At 48.0% G+C, this 16,952-nt stretch overlaps 1 protein-coding gene across 1 annotated transcript in view; it reads left to right on the forward strand.

Moving 5' to 3' along the window:
• Positions 1–16,952, forward strand: part of LOC121583630 (ceramide glucosyltransferase) — a 54,017-nt gene that overhangs the window by 15,396 nt on the left and 21,669 nt on the right. The window contains exons 3-5 of the mRNA XM_041899784.2: positions 8,478–8,580; positions 11,004–11,105; positions 11,517–11,629. Coding sequence (XP_041755718.1) covers positions 8,478–8,580; positions 11,004–11,105; positions 11,517–11,629 — 318 coding nt within the window. The remainder of the gene's footprint in view (positions 1–8,477; positions 8,581–11,003; positions 11,106–11,516; positions 11,630–16,952) is intronic.

A 16,952-nucleotide genomic window follows, 5' to 3' on the forward strand; every position in this document is an offset into this window, starting at 1 on the left:
GACTACCCCACGGTACTATATGTTCTATATCGTATATGTCTATATCCTATCCCTTGACTACCCCACGGTACTATATGTTCTATATCGTATATGTCTATATCCTATCCCTTGACTACCCCACGGTACTATATGTTCTATATCGTATATGTCTATATCCTAACCCTATCCCTCGACTACCCCACGGTACTATATGTTCTATATCGTATATGTCTATACCCTATCCCTCGACTACCCCACGGTACTATATGTTCTATATCGTACATGTCTATATCCTATCCCTTGACTACCCCACGGTACTATATGTTCTATATCGTATATGTCTATATCCTATCCCTTGACTACCCCACGGTACTATATGTTCTATATCGTATATGTCTATATCCTAACCCTTGACTACCCCACGGTACTATATGTTCTATATCGTATATGTCTATACCCTATCCCTCGACTACCCCACGGTACTATATGTTCTATATCGTATATGTCTATATCCTAACCCTAACCCTCGACTACCCCACGGTACTATATGTTCTATATCGTATATGTCTATACCCTAACCCTTGACTACCCCACGGTACTATATGTTCTATATCGTATATGTCTATATCCTATCCCTTGACTACCCCACGGTACTATATGTTCTATATCGTATATGTCTATATCCTAACCCTCGACTACCCCACGGTACTATATGTTCTATATCGTACATGTCTATATCCTATCCCTTGACTACCCCACGGTACTATATGTTCTATATCGTATATGTCTATATCCTATCCCTTGACTACCCCACGGTACTATATGTTCTATATCGTATATGTCTATACCCTATCCCTCGACTACCCCACGGTACTATATGTTCTATATCGTATATGTCTATATCCTAACCCTAACCCTCGACTACCCCACGGTACTATATGTTCTATATCGTATATGTCTATATCCTAACCCTAACCCTCGACTACCCCACGGTACTATATGTTCTATATCGTATATGTCTATATCCTAACCCTAACCCTCGACTACCCCACGGTACTATATGTTCTATATCGTATATGTCTATTTCCTAACCCTTGACTACCCCACGGTACTATATGTTCTATATCGTATATGTCTATACCCTATCCCTCGACTACCCCACGGTACTATATGTTCTATATCGTATATGTCTATATCCTAACCCTAACCCTCGACTACCCCACGGTACAATATGTTCTATATCGTACATGTCTATATCCTATCCCTTGACTACCCCACGGTACTATATGTTCTATATCGTATATGTCTATACCCTATCCCTCGACTACCCCACGGTACTATATGTTCTATATCGTATATGTCTATATCCTAACCCTAACCCTCGACTACCCCACGGTACTATATGTTCTATATCGTATATGTCTATACCCTAACCCTAACCCTTGACTACCCCACGGTACTATATGTTCTATATCGTATATGTCTATATCCTATCCCTTGACTACCCCACGGTACTATATGTTCTATATCGTATATGTCTATATCCTAACCCTCGACTACCCCACGGTACTATATGTTCTATATCGTACATGTCTATATCCTATCCCTTGACTACCCCACGGTACTATATGTTCTATATCGTATATGTCTATATCCTATCCCTTGACTACCCCACGGTACTATATGTTCTATATCGTATATGTCTATACCCTATCCCTCGACTACCCCACGGTACTATATGTTCTATATCGTATATGTCTATATCCTAACCCTAACCCTCGACTACCCCACGGTACTATATGTTCTATATCGTATATGTCTATACCCTAACCCTAACCCTTGACTACCCCACGGTACTATATGTTCTATATCGTATATGTCTATATCTTATCCCTTGACTACCCCAAGGTACTATATGTTCTATATCGTATATGTCTATATCCTAACCCTCGACTACCCCACGGTACTATATGTTCTATATCGTACATGTCTATATCCTATCCCTTGACTACCCCACGGTACTATATGTTCTATATCGTATATGTCTATATCCTATCCCTTGACTACCCCACGGTACTATATGTTCTATATCGTATATGTCTATACCCTATCCCTCGACTACCCCACGGTACTATATGTTCTATATCGTATATGTCTATATCCTAACCCTTGACTACTCCACGGTACTATATGTTCTATATCGTATATGTCTATATCCTAACCCTTGACTACCCCACGGTACTATATGTTCTATATCGTATATGTCTATATCCTAACCCTAACCCTTGACTACCCCACGGTACTATATGTTCTATATCGTATATGTCTATATCCTAACCCTATCCCTCGACTACCCCACGGTACTATATGTTCTATATCGTATATGTCTATATCCTAACCCTTGACTACCCCACGGTACTATATGTTCTATATCGTATATGTCTATATCCTAACCCTCGACTACCCCACGGTACTATATGTTCTATATCGTATATGTCTATATCCTATCCCTCGACTACCCCACGGTACTATATGTTCTATATCGTATATGTCTATTTCCTAATCGTACCCTCTTCTATAAGCTTGAGCGTGACCCCAAGGTACCACTGGACTCTGGAGCAGTGGAAACGCGTTCTCTGGAGTGATGAATCACGCTTCCCCATCTGGTAGTCAGACGGACTAATCTGGGTTTGTGCTAACTGTAAAGTTTGGTGGAGGAGGAATAATGGTCTGGGGCTTTTTTCATGGTTCGGGCTAGGCCCCTTAGTTTCAGTGAAGGGAAATCTTAACGCTACAGCATACAATGACGTTCTAGACGATTCTGTGTTTCCAACTTTGTGGCAACAGTTTGGGGAAGGCTCCTTCCTGTTTCAGCATGACAATGCCCCCGTGCACAATGCAAGGTCCATACAGAAATGGTTTGTCGAGATCAGTGTGGAAGAACTTGACTGGCCTGCACAGAGCTCTCTCTCTACTCTCTACTCTCTCTCGCTCTCCTCTCTCTCCTCTCTCTACTCTCTCTCGCTCTTTCTCTCAACAATTCCCTGCATATTATGCAAGGGCTTGCAAATGTGACCAGTCACCACACTATTACCACATGGCCAGCAGCAGACCACCCTGCATCCCACTGCTGGCTGGCCTCTGAAGCTAAGCAGGGTTGGTCCTGGTCAGTCCCTGGATGGGAGACCAGACCACCCTGCATCCCACTGCTGGCTGGCCTCTGAAGCTAAGCAGGGTTGGTCCTGGTCGGTCCCTGGATGGGAGACCAGATGCTGCTGGCTGGCCTCTGAAGCTAAGCAGGGTTGGTCCTGGTCAGTCCCTGGATGGGAGACCAGACCACCCTGCATCCCACTGCTGGCTTGCCTCTGAAGCTAAGCAGGGTTGGTCCTGGTCAGTCCCTGGATGGGAGACCAGATGCTGGCTGGCCTCTGAAGCTAAGCAGGGTTGGTCCTGGTCGGTCCCTGGATGGGAGACCAGATGCTGGCTTGCCTCTGAAGCTAAGCAGGGTTGGTCCTGGTCAGTCCCTGGATGGGAGACCAGATGCTGGCTGGCCTCTGAAGCTAAGCATGGTTGGTCCTGGTCAGTCCCTGGATGGGAGACCAGATGCTGGCTGGCCTCTGAAGCTAAGCAGGATTGGTCCTGGTCAGTCCCTGGATGGGAGACCAGATGCTGCTGGCTGGCCTCTGAAGCTAAGCATGGTTGGTCCTGGTCGGTCCCTGGATGGGAGACCAGATGCTGGCTTGCCTCTGAAGCTAAGCAGGGTTGGTCCTGGTCGGTCCCTGGATGGGAGACCAGATGCTGCTGGCTGGCCTCTGAAGCTAAGCATGGTTGGTCCTGGTCGGTCCCTGGATGGGAGACCAGATGCTGCTGGAAGTGGTGTTGGAGGGCCAGTAGGAGGCACTCTTTCCTCTGGTCTAAAATAAATATCCCAATGCCCCAGGGCAGTGATTGGGGACATTGCCCCAGGGCAGTGATTGGGGACATTGCCCTGTGTAGGGTGCCGTTTTTCAGATGGGATGTTAAACGCTGACCTGACTCTGTGTTCTCAGTCAACTAAAACTTACTTTTACCAATTAGGGTAATTACAATAAAATACATAAATAAATTACTGTCAAATCACTGCAATATTTCTGCAATATTACTGCATACAACTGTTCCATCACTGCAATATTACTGCATACAACTGTTCCATCACTGCAATATTACTACAATGTTACTGCAATATTACTGCATATAACTGTTCCATCACTGCAATATTACTGCATACAACTGTTCCAGGGAGTGCTCCTAATCTCAGTTTGTTATCTGTATAAAAGACACCTGTCCACAGAAGCAATCAATCAATCAGATTCCAAACTCTCCACCATGGCCAAGTGTTATGTGAATTATTTAACAAACTATTTTAGTGTCTCTGTGCGTCTCCCAAAAGGTTGTAAGTCTTTTGGGATTTAAGTAACGGCCAGAGTCCCGGTCTGCATAGTCAGAGATATTTATTCATTGAGAATTCTGCCATCACAATTTCAGAGTCCATCTTTTATACTCATACGTCATACAAAAATAAATCCCTTCCCTCTGTAGGCGGGCTGTAGTTTTCCACTCTAAAACTGCTCTACTGACCTTCAGTTCACACACACACACATATACACACATGCATACACACATACATACACACACACACACACACATATCCTACTCCCTGCTTTACTCAGTTATTGCCGTTCTCACAATATTCTGCACCATGTTTTCATAACAGTTTCTCCCCTCCCTAAATTGGGAGGCCTCTTTATCTTAGTTTCTTTGTTGTCTGGCCTAACTCTTACTCATATTGCTAAATAGTGGCTCAATGCCATAGCCTTTACTGGTCCTACACTCACACATTTCTAACACATTATACACAGTTTCAGGGTGTAATAATTAGTCATTAATAATTAATCTATCACCAAGAAAAAAGAGCTCTCCAAGGATGTCAGGGACAAGATTGTAGACCTACACAAGGCTGGAATGGGCTACAAGACCATCGCCAAGCAGCTTGGTGAGAAGGTGACAACAGTTGGTGCGATTATTCGCAAATGGAAGAAACACAATAACTGTCAATCTCCCTCGGCCTGAGGCTCCATGCAACATCTCACCTCGTGGAGTTGCAATGATCATGAGAATGGTGAGGAATCAGCCCAGAACTACACAGGAGGATCTTGTCAATGATCTCAAGGGAGCTGAGACCATAGTCACCAAGAAAACAATTGGTAACACACTACGCTGTGAAGGACTGAAATCCTGCAGCGCCCGCAAGGTCCCCCTGCTCAAGAAAGCACATACACAGGCCCGTCTGAAGTTTGCCAATGAACATCTGAATGATTCAGAGGAGAACTGGGTGAAAGTGTTGTGGTCAGATGAGACCAAAATAGAGCTCTTTGGCATCAACTCAACCCTTCGGTTGCTGCTCACTTCCTGACAGATGTTTGCCTCCGGTTGCTGGCTCTCCTCTCCAACGGCTACCTGCTGCACATATGTTCTCCTTATGTTAAGGACCCAGAAGTTTTCCTTCCCCAAAAGCTCTGTGTTGCTGCTCTGGGTTGTAGACCCTTGGGTTCACACCACTGATATCCATTTATGTGAGACAGCAGTGCTTGGTGTTCTTTGAGGTACAAGTCCCCCCTCGTAGACGTCCTCTCGGTGGTCTCAGAATTTGACGACCCTGTTGAGACGAGGAGCTGCTACCTCCGCCCCCTCGCCCCGCCCCGCTGGAGAGGGCAACTTTGGTGACAGATCCACGCCGTTGGAAGACCTGGAACGATACTGAGAAGGTGTCTAATGCTTCTCCGGTCTCTCCCTGGACCGAGTTTTCGGGGCTCATAGAGAAGTACACGATGGGACCTGACTGTTCATTGGAAATTAATAGATTGTTGTTGCCTGACATTGTCACAAAGGCTGCATTTACACAGGCAGCCCTATTCTGATATTTTGCCCAATCATTGGCAAAAGATCAGATCTGATTGGTCAAGAGACCAATCAGTGGCAAAAAGATCAGATCTGATTGGTCAAAAGACCAATTAGTGGTAAATATATCAGATCTGATTGGTCAAAAGACCAATTAGTGGTAAAAGGATCAGAATTGGGCTGCCTGCGTAAACAACGAGCCTCTCTTTCAGACCTCCTCTCAGGTTGCTCCTCACGCCCTCTCTCTTCCAGAGGTGTCACAGCCCCCCACAGGTGTGTGGATGCCGACACTTTTCACTCTGGGTCGGGTAGGACAGTGCCCATGCTGTCCCCTACAGCTGAGCGGCCTTGTGCTGTAAGTTCCACTGGTTCTGCACTTCAGACCCCGATTATGTCGGTGGCTGGAGGAACGGAATTAACACGCTGTTCTCGGCGGGCTCTGATGCTGGGCTTACGGATGTAACCCTCACGTCGGCGCGTCCGGCTCGCAGAGCGTGATGCGCTTTCCTCTCCCTTTCTTAGGGGCCCGCCATGGGCTGGGAGACGGCCAGGGCCCTAAAGGAACACGGGCGCTTTAAAATGGCCGTCTGGTAGCCCTCGTACTGTATGTCCCACGTTCCCCACGTTCCCCACGTCACAGCCTTCTATTATATTGTCTGGTTAACGGGCCTCTCATACTGACAGCTGCCATGTTATTACCCCGGTCTGGTTAACGGTCCTCTCATACTGACAGCTGCCATGTTATTACCCCGGTCTGGTTAACGGTCCTCATACTGACAGCTGCCATGTTATTACCCCGGTCTGGTTAACGGTCCTCTCATACTGACAGCTGCCATGTTATTACCCCGGTCTGGTTAACGGTCCTCTCATACTGACAGCTGCCATGTTATTACCCCGGTCTGGTTAACGGTCCTCATACTGACAGCTGCCATGTTATTACCCCGGTCTGGTTAACGGTCCTCATACTGACAGCTGCCATGTTATTACCCCGGTCTGGTTAACGGTCCTCTCATACTGACAGCTGCCATGTTATTACCCCGGTCTGGTTAACGGTCCTCATACTGACAGCTGCCATGTTATTACCCCGGTCTGGTTAACGGGCCTCATACTGACAGCTGCCATGTTATTACCCCGGTCTGGTTAACGGGCCTCATACTGACAGCTGCCATGTTATTACCCCGGTCTGGTTAACGGGCCTCATACTGACAGCTGCCATGTTATTACCCCCGGTCTGGTTAACGGGCCTCATACTGACAGCTGCCATGTTATTACCCCGGTCTGGTTAACGGTCCTCTCATACTGACAGCTGCCATGTTATTACCCCGGTCTGGTTAACGGGCCTCATACTGACAGCTGCCATGTTATTACCCCGGTCTGGTTAACGGGCCTCATACTGACAGCTGCCATGTTATTACCCCGGTCTCGTTAACGGGCCTCATACTGACAGCTGCCATGTTATTACCCCGGTCTCGTTAACGGTCCTCTCATGGGCGCCACAACCTTCCCGTAAGCATCCCATGCCATATGTCATACCTCTCTCACACCACAATATACACTGAGTGTACAAAACATTAGGAACACCTTCATAATATTGAGTTACACTGCCCCCCTTTTTGCCATCAGAACCGCCTCAATTCATCAAGGCATGGCCTCTACAAGGTGTCAAAAGCGTTCCACAGGGATGCTGGCCCATGTTGACTCCAATGCTTCCCACGGTTGTGTCAAGTTGGCTGGATGTCCTTTGGGTGGTGAACCATTCTTGATACACACGGGAAACTGTTGAGCGTGAAAAACCCAGATGTGCCTGACACCTACTACCATACCCAGTTCAAAGGCACTTCAATCTTTTGTCTTTCCCATTCACCCTCTGAATGGCACACATACACAATCCATGTCTCAATTATCTCAAGGCTTAAAAATCCTTCTTTAACCGGTCTCCTCCCCTTCATCTACACTGATTGAAGTGGATTTAACAGGTGACATCAATAAGGGATCATATCTTTCACCTGGATTCACCTGGTCAGTCTGTCATGGAAAGAGCTGGTGTCCTTAATGAAGCCTGTCTAGTTGCATATACATGGCGAATGGGAAGCGAGCTTCAATTACCAAATCAGAAATAAAAATAGTAGCTATTCGTGGCCATATTATGTGATTGTCTTTTAGAATTGTTGCCCAATGATAGGCCTTATTAAAGTGTCCTCGCATGTTCCAGTTTTTAGAGATTCCCTGACTGGATAGGGTGGGACTTGTCTCTGGCAGTAGGAGTGATGTCCTCCTAGGGGGACGTTCATCTACTAGTGTTGGAGACGGTTTGGTTGATACTGAACCACTTCGCCCCCATCCTTCAGGGTCGTGATGTGTATTGGTTTGGTCAGACAACCGAACCACAGCAGCCTATATCAATCATCCAGGATGAGTGTCTCCACCTTCTTTATTTCTATAGATTTTTTGTGTGTACTTTTTTTTTCCAAAATTTTCTCCCCAAATTCGTGATATCCAATTGCTAGTTCCGATCTTGTCTCATCGCTTCTCTCTCTCTCTGCCTGTGTTTCTCTCTACAGTTTGAGATCCTGTTGTGTGTGCAGGACCATGACGACCCAGCCATCGAGGTGTGTAAAAGGCTCCTGGGCAAATATCCCAACGTAGACGCCAGGCTATTTATCGGTAAGAGCCTGATTTGATGTATTATTAGAACAAACTGTGAATTAATATTCACGTTCCAGCCATTATTCTAAAATCGATCTAATAAATATGTTAATATGTGTAGTATTGAAGTGGGGAACTTGTTGGAATGAACAGTTTTACACATTGCATCCAAGGCAGACTAGTCTATATTTGAAAAAATTAAGATGTCAAAATGTGTGTTGTTATTGGATTGTAGAGGCGGAAATGCCACCATGAATAAGCTGTGTGTGGTTAGCCTACACAGTGAGGGCATTGGGAGTAGCTATTGATTCTAGCTCATTAGCAGCATCTGATGATTCCTCTCTAGTGATTCCTCTCTAGTGATTCCTCTCTAGTGATTCCTCTCTAGTGATTCCTCTCTAGTGATTCCTCTCTAGTGATTCCTCTCTAGTGATTCCTCTCTAGTGATTCCTCTCCAGACGAACATTTTCCCCTGATGGCACTGGAGCGTATAATATTTCAGTTGGTGGCACCAGCCCATGATTTAGTGGCACCAGCCCATGATTTAGTGGCACCAGCCCATGATTTAGTGGCACCAGCCCATGATTTAGTGGCACCAGCCCATGATTTAGTGGCACCAGCCCATGATTTAGTGGCACCAGCCCATGATTTAGTGGCACCAGCCCATGATTTAGTGGCACCAGCCCATGATTTAGTGGCACCAGCCCATGATTTAGTGGCACCAGCCCATGATTTAGTGGCACCAGCCCATGATTTAGTGGCACCCCGCCACACAAATTCTGCAGCGTCAAACAATAGAGTACATTTGAGTCATCTTTTAAAGTCATTATAAAGTCATTCATTTTTAAGATAACTCAAGAAATCTGTACTAATTTGACGTTTTTTGACGAGGATGTTTTTAGTTGAGCAGTTTGACATCTAACCAAGGTGTTTGGTGCAGTATTTGTCAAGTTAAAACATGTGTGACGACGTGTTGTCTTATGTAAACACAGTCAGAGCTGCTGAGCAGGTCTGTCTCACCGTCTGTGATATTGAATCCCGCGACCGGGAGACCCACGGGGCGGCGCACAATTTGGCCCAGCGTCGTCCAGGGTAGGGGAGGGAATGGCCGGCAGGGATGTAGCTCAGTTGGTAGAGCATGGCGTTTGCAACGCCAGGGTTGAGGGTTTGATTCCCACGGGGGTGCCAGTATTAAAAAATAAAAATAATGTACGCACTCACTTAACTGTAAGTCGCTCTGGATAAGAGCGTCTGCTAAATGACTAAACATTTTAAATGTAAATGGTTAGAGAGCAATCACCGCAGCTGTTCACTCCATGTTAGTGGGCAAATGGACATCTTCAAATAAAAACCCAACCTTCATTTGCCCGTAGTGACGCATGGATGTTCTTAACTCTGTTTTAGACGAGACTGACTTTATGACCAAAATTATCCTATTTACATTTTTACTCTAGAATAACTAGTTTCTGACTCATATTGATGATAATAATAATATTATAATAATAATATAAGCTCTACCAGCTGAGCTACAGAGGACCACAGAGGCCGTTTTCAAAGGGATTTGTTGCTTTTTAAAGGCACAGTGGCTCTTTTTAAAGGGTTGCAAAATGTGACTAAATGGATGCACTGCTATATTATACTCTCTGACTATCTGTTAGAGACTGAACGGCTTCATGTGGCCATTTTTGGTTTAACGGACAACCCTGAACGGCCTCATGTGGCCATTTTGGTTTAACGGACGACCCTGAACGGCCTCATGTGGTCAGGTTAAAGCTGAGATCCTAAAGTAGGAAACAGCTGTTCACCCCAGCACCTTGTTGTTTTTGTTTTGTTGATTAAATGGAGGAGAAGAGTGGTAAAACAAGTCTCAGTACATATTCTGCTGTTCTATCGCGTGTGCAATAATGTCAGAGAAAAAGACAGTGTTCACGGTTTGAAGTAACTCCTTTGTTGTAATATTGCAAAAGGAAGTGGAAGTTTCACCATTAAGGATTTCAGCTTCACATTTTTCACATTTTAGTCATTTAGCAGACACTCTTATCCTTTAAAGGGAAGTGAAAGTGTACAGGTTTAAGATAATGTCTCTGGTGATCAGAGACACCGTCTGGTGATCAGTGACACCGTCTGGTGATCAGTGACACCGTCTGGTGATCAGAGACACCGTCTGGTGATCAGAGACACCGTCTTGGTGATCAGAGACACCGTCTTGGTGATCAGAGACACCGTCTTGGTGATCAGAGACACCGTCTTGGTGATCAGAGACACCGTCTTGGTGATCAGAGACACCGTCTTGGTGATCAGAGACACAGTCTTGGTGATCAGTGCCATAGTCTTGGTGATCAGTGACACAGTCTTGGTGATCAGTGACACAGTCTTGGTGATCAGTCACTATGGCTAGGACACCTCAGGCCAGAAAACTGACCTCATTGTTTCCATTCCAGGAGGGAAAAAGGTTGGCATCAACCCTAAGATTAATAACCTGATGCCAGGTTATGAGGGGGCAAAGTATGACCTGGTGTGGATCTGCGACAGCGGAATACGAGGTATGAAACAAACTCTGTGTCCCAAATGGCACCCTGTTCCCTACATAGTGCACTGCCCTGGTCAAAAGTAGTGCACTACGTAGGGAATAGGGTGGTATTTGGGACACTTCCTTACACTTGATTTTATCATAACAACAGAGCAGGGAGCCACCCTGTTTCTTTCTTATCACTATGGCTGATGTGTCTCCCATTAGATCATGGAGGTTCCGTTCAGCTCTAGTTTTGAACCTTGAACCTAGATCATCAGGCTTTGATTGCTTTACATACAAACATGTTACTAGATTCAAGTACTGCAGTTAGATGAAATAATTTGAGCATGATGAGTTAATTTTAGATTCCATTGCCTGATCTGTAAAAGCCCTTGGTGACAACGATTGATTGATTGGCCAATCCTGGCCTCTTCCTCGCCAGTGAAACCCGACACCCTGACGGATATGGCCTATCAGATGACGGAGAAGGTGGGGTTGGTCCATGGCCTTCCCTACGTGGCCGACAGACAAGGATTCGCTGCTACACTGGAGCAGGTGAGCATCCATAGAGTAGGGCTCTTCCACCTCAGCTCATCTTTCTGCCATTCCTTCCTCACCTCCTCCTCCAGTGTATAACTAGAGAAGGTTTAAGGTCCCTCCCCTCTGACCTCCTCCTCCAGTGTATAGCTAGAGAAGGTTTAAGGTCCCTCCCCTCTGACCTCCTCCTCCAGTGTATAGCTAGAGAAGGTTTAAGGTCCCTCCCCTCTGACCTCCTCCTCCAGTGTATAGCTAGAGAAGGTTTAAGGTCCCTCCCCTCTGACCTCCTCCTCCAGTGTATAGCTAGAGAAGGTTTAAGGTCCCTCCCCTCTGACCTCCTCCTCCAGTGTATAACTAGAGAAGGTTTAAGGTCCCTCCCCTCTGACCACCTCCTCCAGTGTATAGCTAGAGAAGGTTTAAGGTCCCTCCCCTCTGACCTCCTCCTCCAGTGTATAGCTAGAGAAGGTTTAAGGTCCCTCCCCTCTGACCTCCTCCTCCAGTGTATAACTAGAGAAGGTTTAAGGTCCCTCCCCTCTGACCTCCTCCTCCAGTGTATAGCTAGAGAAGGTCCCTCCCCTCTGACCTCCTCCTCCAGTGTATAACTAGACAAGGTCCCTCCCCTCTGACCTCCTCCTCCAGTGTATAACAAGAGAAGGTTTAAGGTCCCTCCCCTCTGACCTCCTCCTCCAGTGTATAGCTAGAGAAGGTCCCTCCCCTCTGACCTCCTCCTCCAGTGTATAGCTAGAGAAGGTCCCTCCCCTCTGACCTCCTCCTCCAGTGTATAGCTAGAGAAGGTCCCTCCCCTCTGACCTCCTCCTCCAGTGTATAGCTAGAGAAGGTTTAAGGTCCCTCCCCTCTGACCTCCTCCTCCAGTGTATAGCTAGAGAAGGTTTAAGGTCCCTCCCCTCTGACCTCCTTCTCCAGTGTATAACTAGAGAAGGTTTAAGGTCCCTCCCCTCTGACCTCCTCCTCCAGTGTATAACTAGAGAAGGTTTAAGGTCCCTCCCCTCTGACCTCCTCCTCCAGTGTATAGCTAGAGAAGGTCCCTCCCCTCTGACCTCCTCCTCCAGTGTATAGCTAGAGAAGGTCCCTCCCCTCTGACCTCCTCCTCCAGTGTATAACTAGACAAGGTCCCTCCCCTCTGACCTCCTCCTCCAGTGTATAACTAGAGAAGGTTTAAGGTCCCTCCCCTCTGACCTCCTCCTCCAGTGTATAGCTAGAGAAGGTCCCTCCTCTCTGACCTCCTCCTCCAGTGTATAACTAGACAAGGTCCCTCCCCTCTGACCTCCTCCTCCAGTGTATAACTAGAGAAGGTTTAAGGTCCCTCCCCTCTGACCTCCTCCAGTGTATAGCTAGAGAAGGTCCCTCCCCTCTGACCTCCTCCTCCAGTGTATAGCTAGAGAAGGTCCCTCCCCTCTGACCTCCTCCTCCAGTGTATAGCTAGAGAAGGTCCCTCCCCTCTGACCTCCTCCTCCAGTGTATAGCTAGAGAAGGTTTAAGGTCCCTCCCCTCTGACCTCCTCCTCCAGTGTATAGCTAGAGAAGGTTTAAGGTCCCTCCCCTCTGACCTCCTTCTCCAGTGTATAACTAGAGAAGGTTTAAGGTCCCTCCCCTCTGACCTCCTCCAGTGTATAACTAGAGAAGGTTTAAGGTCCCTCCCCTCTGACCTCCTCCTCCAGTGTATAGCTAGAGAAGGTCCCTCCCCTCTGACCTCCTCCTCCAGTGTATAGCTAGAGAAGGTCCCTCCCCTCTGACCTCCTCCTCCAGTGTATAGCTAGAGAAGGTCCCTCCCCTCTGACCTCCTCCTCCAGTGTATAGCTAGAGAAGGTTTAAGGTCCCTCCCCTCTGACCTCCTCCTCCAGTGTATAGCTAGAGAAGGTTTAAGGTCCCTCCCCTCTGACCTCCTCCTCCAGTGTATAGCTAGAGAAGGTTTAAGGTCCCTCCCCTCTGACTTCCTCCTCCAGTGTATAGCTAGAGAAGGTCCCTCCCCTCTGACCTCCTCCTCCAGTGTATAGCTAGAGAAGGTCCCTCCCCTCTGACCTCCTCCTCCAGTGTATAACTAGACAAGGTCCCTCCCCTCTGACCTCCTCCTCCAGTGTATAACTAGAGAAGGTTTAAGGTCCCTCCCCTCTGACCTCCTCCTCCAGTGTATAGCTAGAGAAGGTCCCTCCCCTCTGACCTCCTCCTCCAGTGTATAACTAGACAAGGTCCCTCCCCTCTGACCTCCTCCTCCAGTGTATAACTAGAGAAGGTTTAAGGTCCCTCCCCTCTGACCTCCTCCTCCAGTGTATAGCTAGAGAAGGTCCCTCCCCTCTGACCTCCTCCTCCAGTGTATAGCTAGAGAAGGTCCCTCCCCTCTGACCTCCTCCTCCAGTGTATAGCTAGAGAAGGTTTAAGGTCCCTCCCCTCTGACCTCCTCCTCCAGTGTATAGCTAGAGAAGGTTTAAGGTCCCTCCCCTCTGACCTCCTCCTCCAGTGTATAGCTAGAGAAGGTCCCTCCCCTCTGACCTCCTCCTCCAGTGTATAGCTAGAGAAGGTCCCTCCCCTCTGACCTCCTCCAGTGTATAGCTAGAGAAGGTTTAAGGTCCCTCCCCTCTGACCTCCTCCTCCAGTGTATAGCTAGAGAAGGTCCCTCCCCTCTGACCTCCTCCTCCAGTGTATAGCTAGAGAAGGTCCCTCCCCTCTGACCTCCTCCTCCAGTGTATAGCTAGAGAAGGTCCCTCCCCTCTGACCTCCTCCAGTGTATAGCTAGAGAAGGTTTAAGGTCCCTCCCCTCTGACCTCCTCCAGTGTATAGCTAGAGAAGGTCCCTCCCCTCTGACCTCCTCCTCCAGTGTATAGCTAGAGAAGGTCCCTCCCCTCTGACCTCCTCCTCCAGTGTATAGCTAGAGAAGGTCCCTCCCCTCTGACCTCCTCCTCCAGTGTATAGCTAGAGAAGGTCCCTCCCCTCTGACCTCCTCCTCCAGTGTATAGCTAGAGAAGGTCCCTCCCCTCTGACCTCCTCCTCCAGGGTATAACTAGAGAAGGTCCCTCCCCTCTGACCTCCTCCTCCAGTGCGTTTTGACGAAGCAGCGAGGAGAGAGGATGTTAGGAATCAAGGAAACAAAATATATTCCCAAATAAATGTATTCTCAAATATAGTATTTTCTATGTTACGCTGGGTGCGCTGAACTGACATGCGTGACTGTTTGCAGACAATCAGATGAAGGGACTAAACAGTCTATAATGCTCCACTCAGACAGCTGTGTGTAGCCTACTGTAGCTGCTGGTAAAGACTCAGACAGCTGTGTGTAGCCTACTGTAGCTGCTGGTAAAGACTCAGACAGCTGTGTGTAGCCTACTGTAGCTGCTGGTAAAGACTCAGACAGCTGTGTGTAGCCTACTGTAGCTGCTGGTAAAGACTCGGACAGCTGTGTGTAACCTACTGTAGCTGCTGGTAAAGACTCGGACAGCTGTGTGTAACCTACTGTAGCTGCTGGTAAAGACTCGGACAGCTGTGTGTAGCCTACTGTAGCTGCTGGTAAAGACTCGGACAGCTGTGTGTAACCTACTGTAGCTGCTGGTAAAGACTCAGCCAGCTGTGTGTAACCTACTGTAGCTGCTGGTAAAGACTCAGACAGCTGTGTGTAGCCTACTGTAGCTGCTGGTAAAGACTCAGCCAGCTGTGTGTAGCCTACTGTAGCTGCTGGTAAAGACTCGGACAGCTGTGTGTAGCCTACTGTAGCTGCTGGTAAAGAATCTGACAGCTGTGTGTAGCCTACTGTAGCTGCTGGTAAAGACTCGGACAGCTGTGTGTAGCCTACTGTAGCTGCTGGTAAAGACTCGGACAGCTGTGTGTAGCCTACTGTAGCTGCTGGTAAAGACTCAGCCGGCTGTGTGTAGCCTACTGTAGCTGCCGGTAAAGACTCGGACAGCTGTGTGTAGCCTACTGTAGCTGCCGGTAAACACTCAGCCAGCTGTGTGTAGCCTACTGTAGCTGCCGGTAAAGACTTGGACAGCTGTGTGTAGCCTACTGTAGCTGCCGGTAAAGACTCAGCCGGCTGTGTGTAGCCTACTGTAGCTGCTGGTAAAGACTCGGACAGCTGTGTGTAGCCTACTGTAGCTGCTGGTAAAGACTCGGACAGCTGTGTGTAGCCTACTGTAGCTGCTGGTAAAGACTCGGACAGCTGTGTGTAGCCTACTGTAGCTGCTGGTAAAGACTCGGACAGCTGTGTGTAGCCTACTGTAGCTGCTGGTAAAGACTCGGACAGCTGTGTGTAGCCTACTGTAGCTGCTGGTAAAGACTCGGACAGCTGTGTGTAGCCTACTGTAGCTGCTGGTGAAGACTCGGACAGCTGTGTGTAGCCTACTGTAGCTGCTGGTAAAGACTCGGACAGCTGTGTGTAGCCTACTGTAGCTGCTGGTAAAGACTCGGACAGCTGTGTGTAACCTACTGTAGCTGCTGGTAAAGACTCGGACAGCTGTGTGTAGCCTACTGTAGCTGCTGGTAAAGACTCGGACAGCTGTGTGTAGCCTACTGTAGCTGCTGGTAAAGACTCGGACAGCTGTGTGTAGCCTACTGTAGCTGCTGGTAAAGACTCAGCCAGCTGTGTGTAGCCTACTGTAGCTGCCGGTAAAGACTCAGCCAGCTGTGTGTAGCCTACTGTAGCTGCCGGTAAAGACTCAGCCAGCTGTGTGTAGCCTACTGTAGCTGCTGGTAAAGACTCGGACAGCTGTGTGTAGCCTACTGTAGCTGCCGGTAAAGACTCGGCCAGCTGTGTGTAGCCTACTGTAGCTGCTGGTAAAGACTCGGCCGGCTGTGTGTAGCCTACTGTAGCTGCTGGTAAAGACTCAGCCGGCTGTGTGTAGCCTACTGTAGCTGCCGGTAAAGACTCAGCCAGCTGTGTGTAACCTATTGTAGCTGCTGGTAAAGACTCGGACAGCTGTGTGTAGCCTACTGTAGCTGCTGGTAAAGACTCGGACAGCTGTGTGTAGCCTACTGTAGCTGCTGGTAAAGACTCGGACAGCTGTGTGTAGCCTACTGTAGCTGCCGGTAAAGACTCAGCCAGCTGTGTGTAGCCTACTGTAGCTGCCGGTAAAGACTCGGACAGCTGTGTGTAGCCTACTGTAGCTGCCGGTAAAGACTCAGCCGGCTGTGTGTAGCCTACTGTAGCTGCCGGTAAAGACTCGGACAGCTGTGTGTAGCCTACTGTAGCTGCTGGTAAAGACTCGGACAGCTGTGTGTAGCCTACTGTAGCTGCTGGTAAAGACTCGGACAGCTGTGTGTAGCCTACTGTAGCTGCTGGTAAAGACTCGGACAGCTGTGTGTAGCCTACTGTAGCTGCTGGTAAAGACTCGGACAGC

This window comes from Coregonus clupeaformis, chromosome 15, assembly GCF_020615455.1.
Source record: "Coregonus clupeaformis isolate EN_2021a chromosome 15, ASM2061545v1, whole genome shotgun sequence".
Classification (NCBI taxonomy): Eukaryota; Metazoa; Chordata; class Actinopteri; order Salmoniformes; family Salmonidae; genus Coregonus; species Coregonus clupeaformis.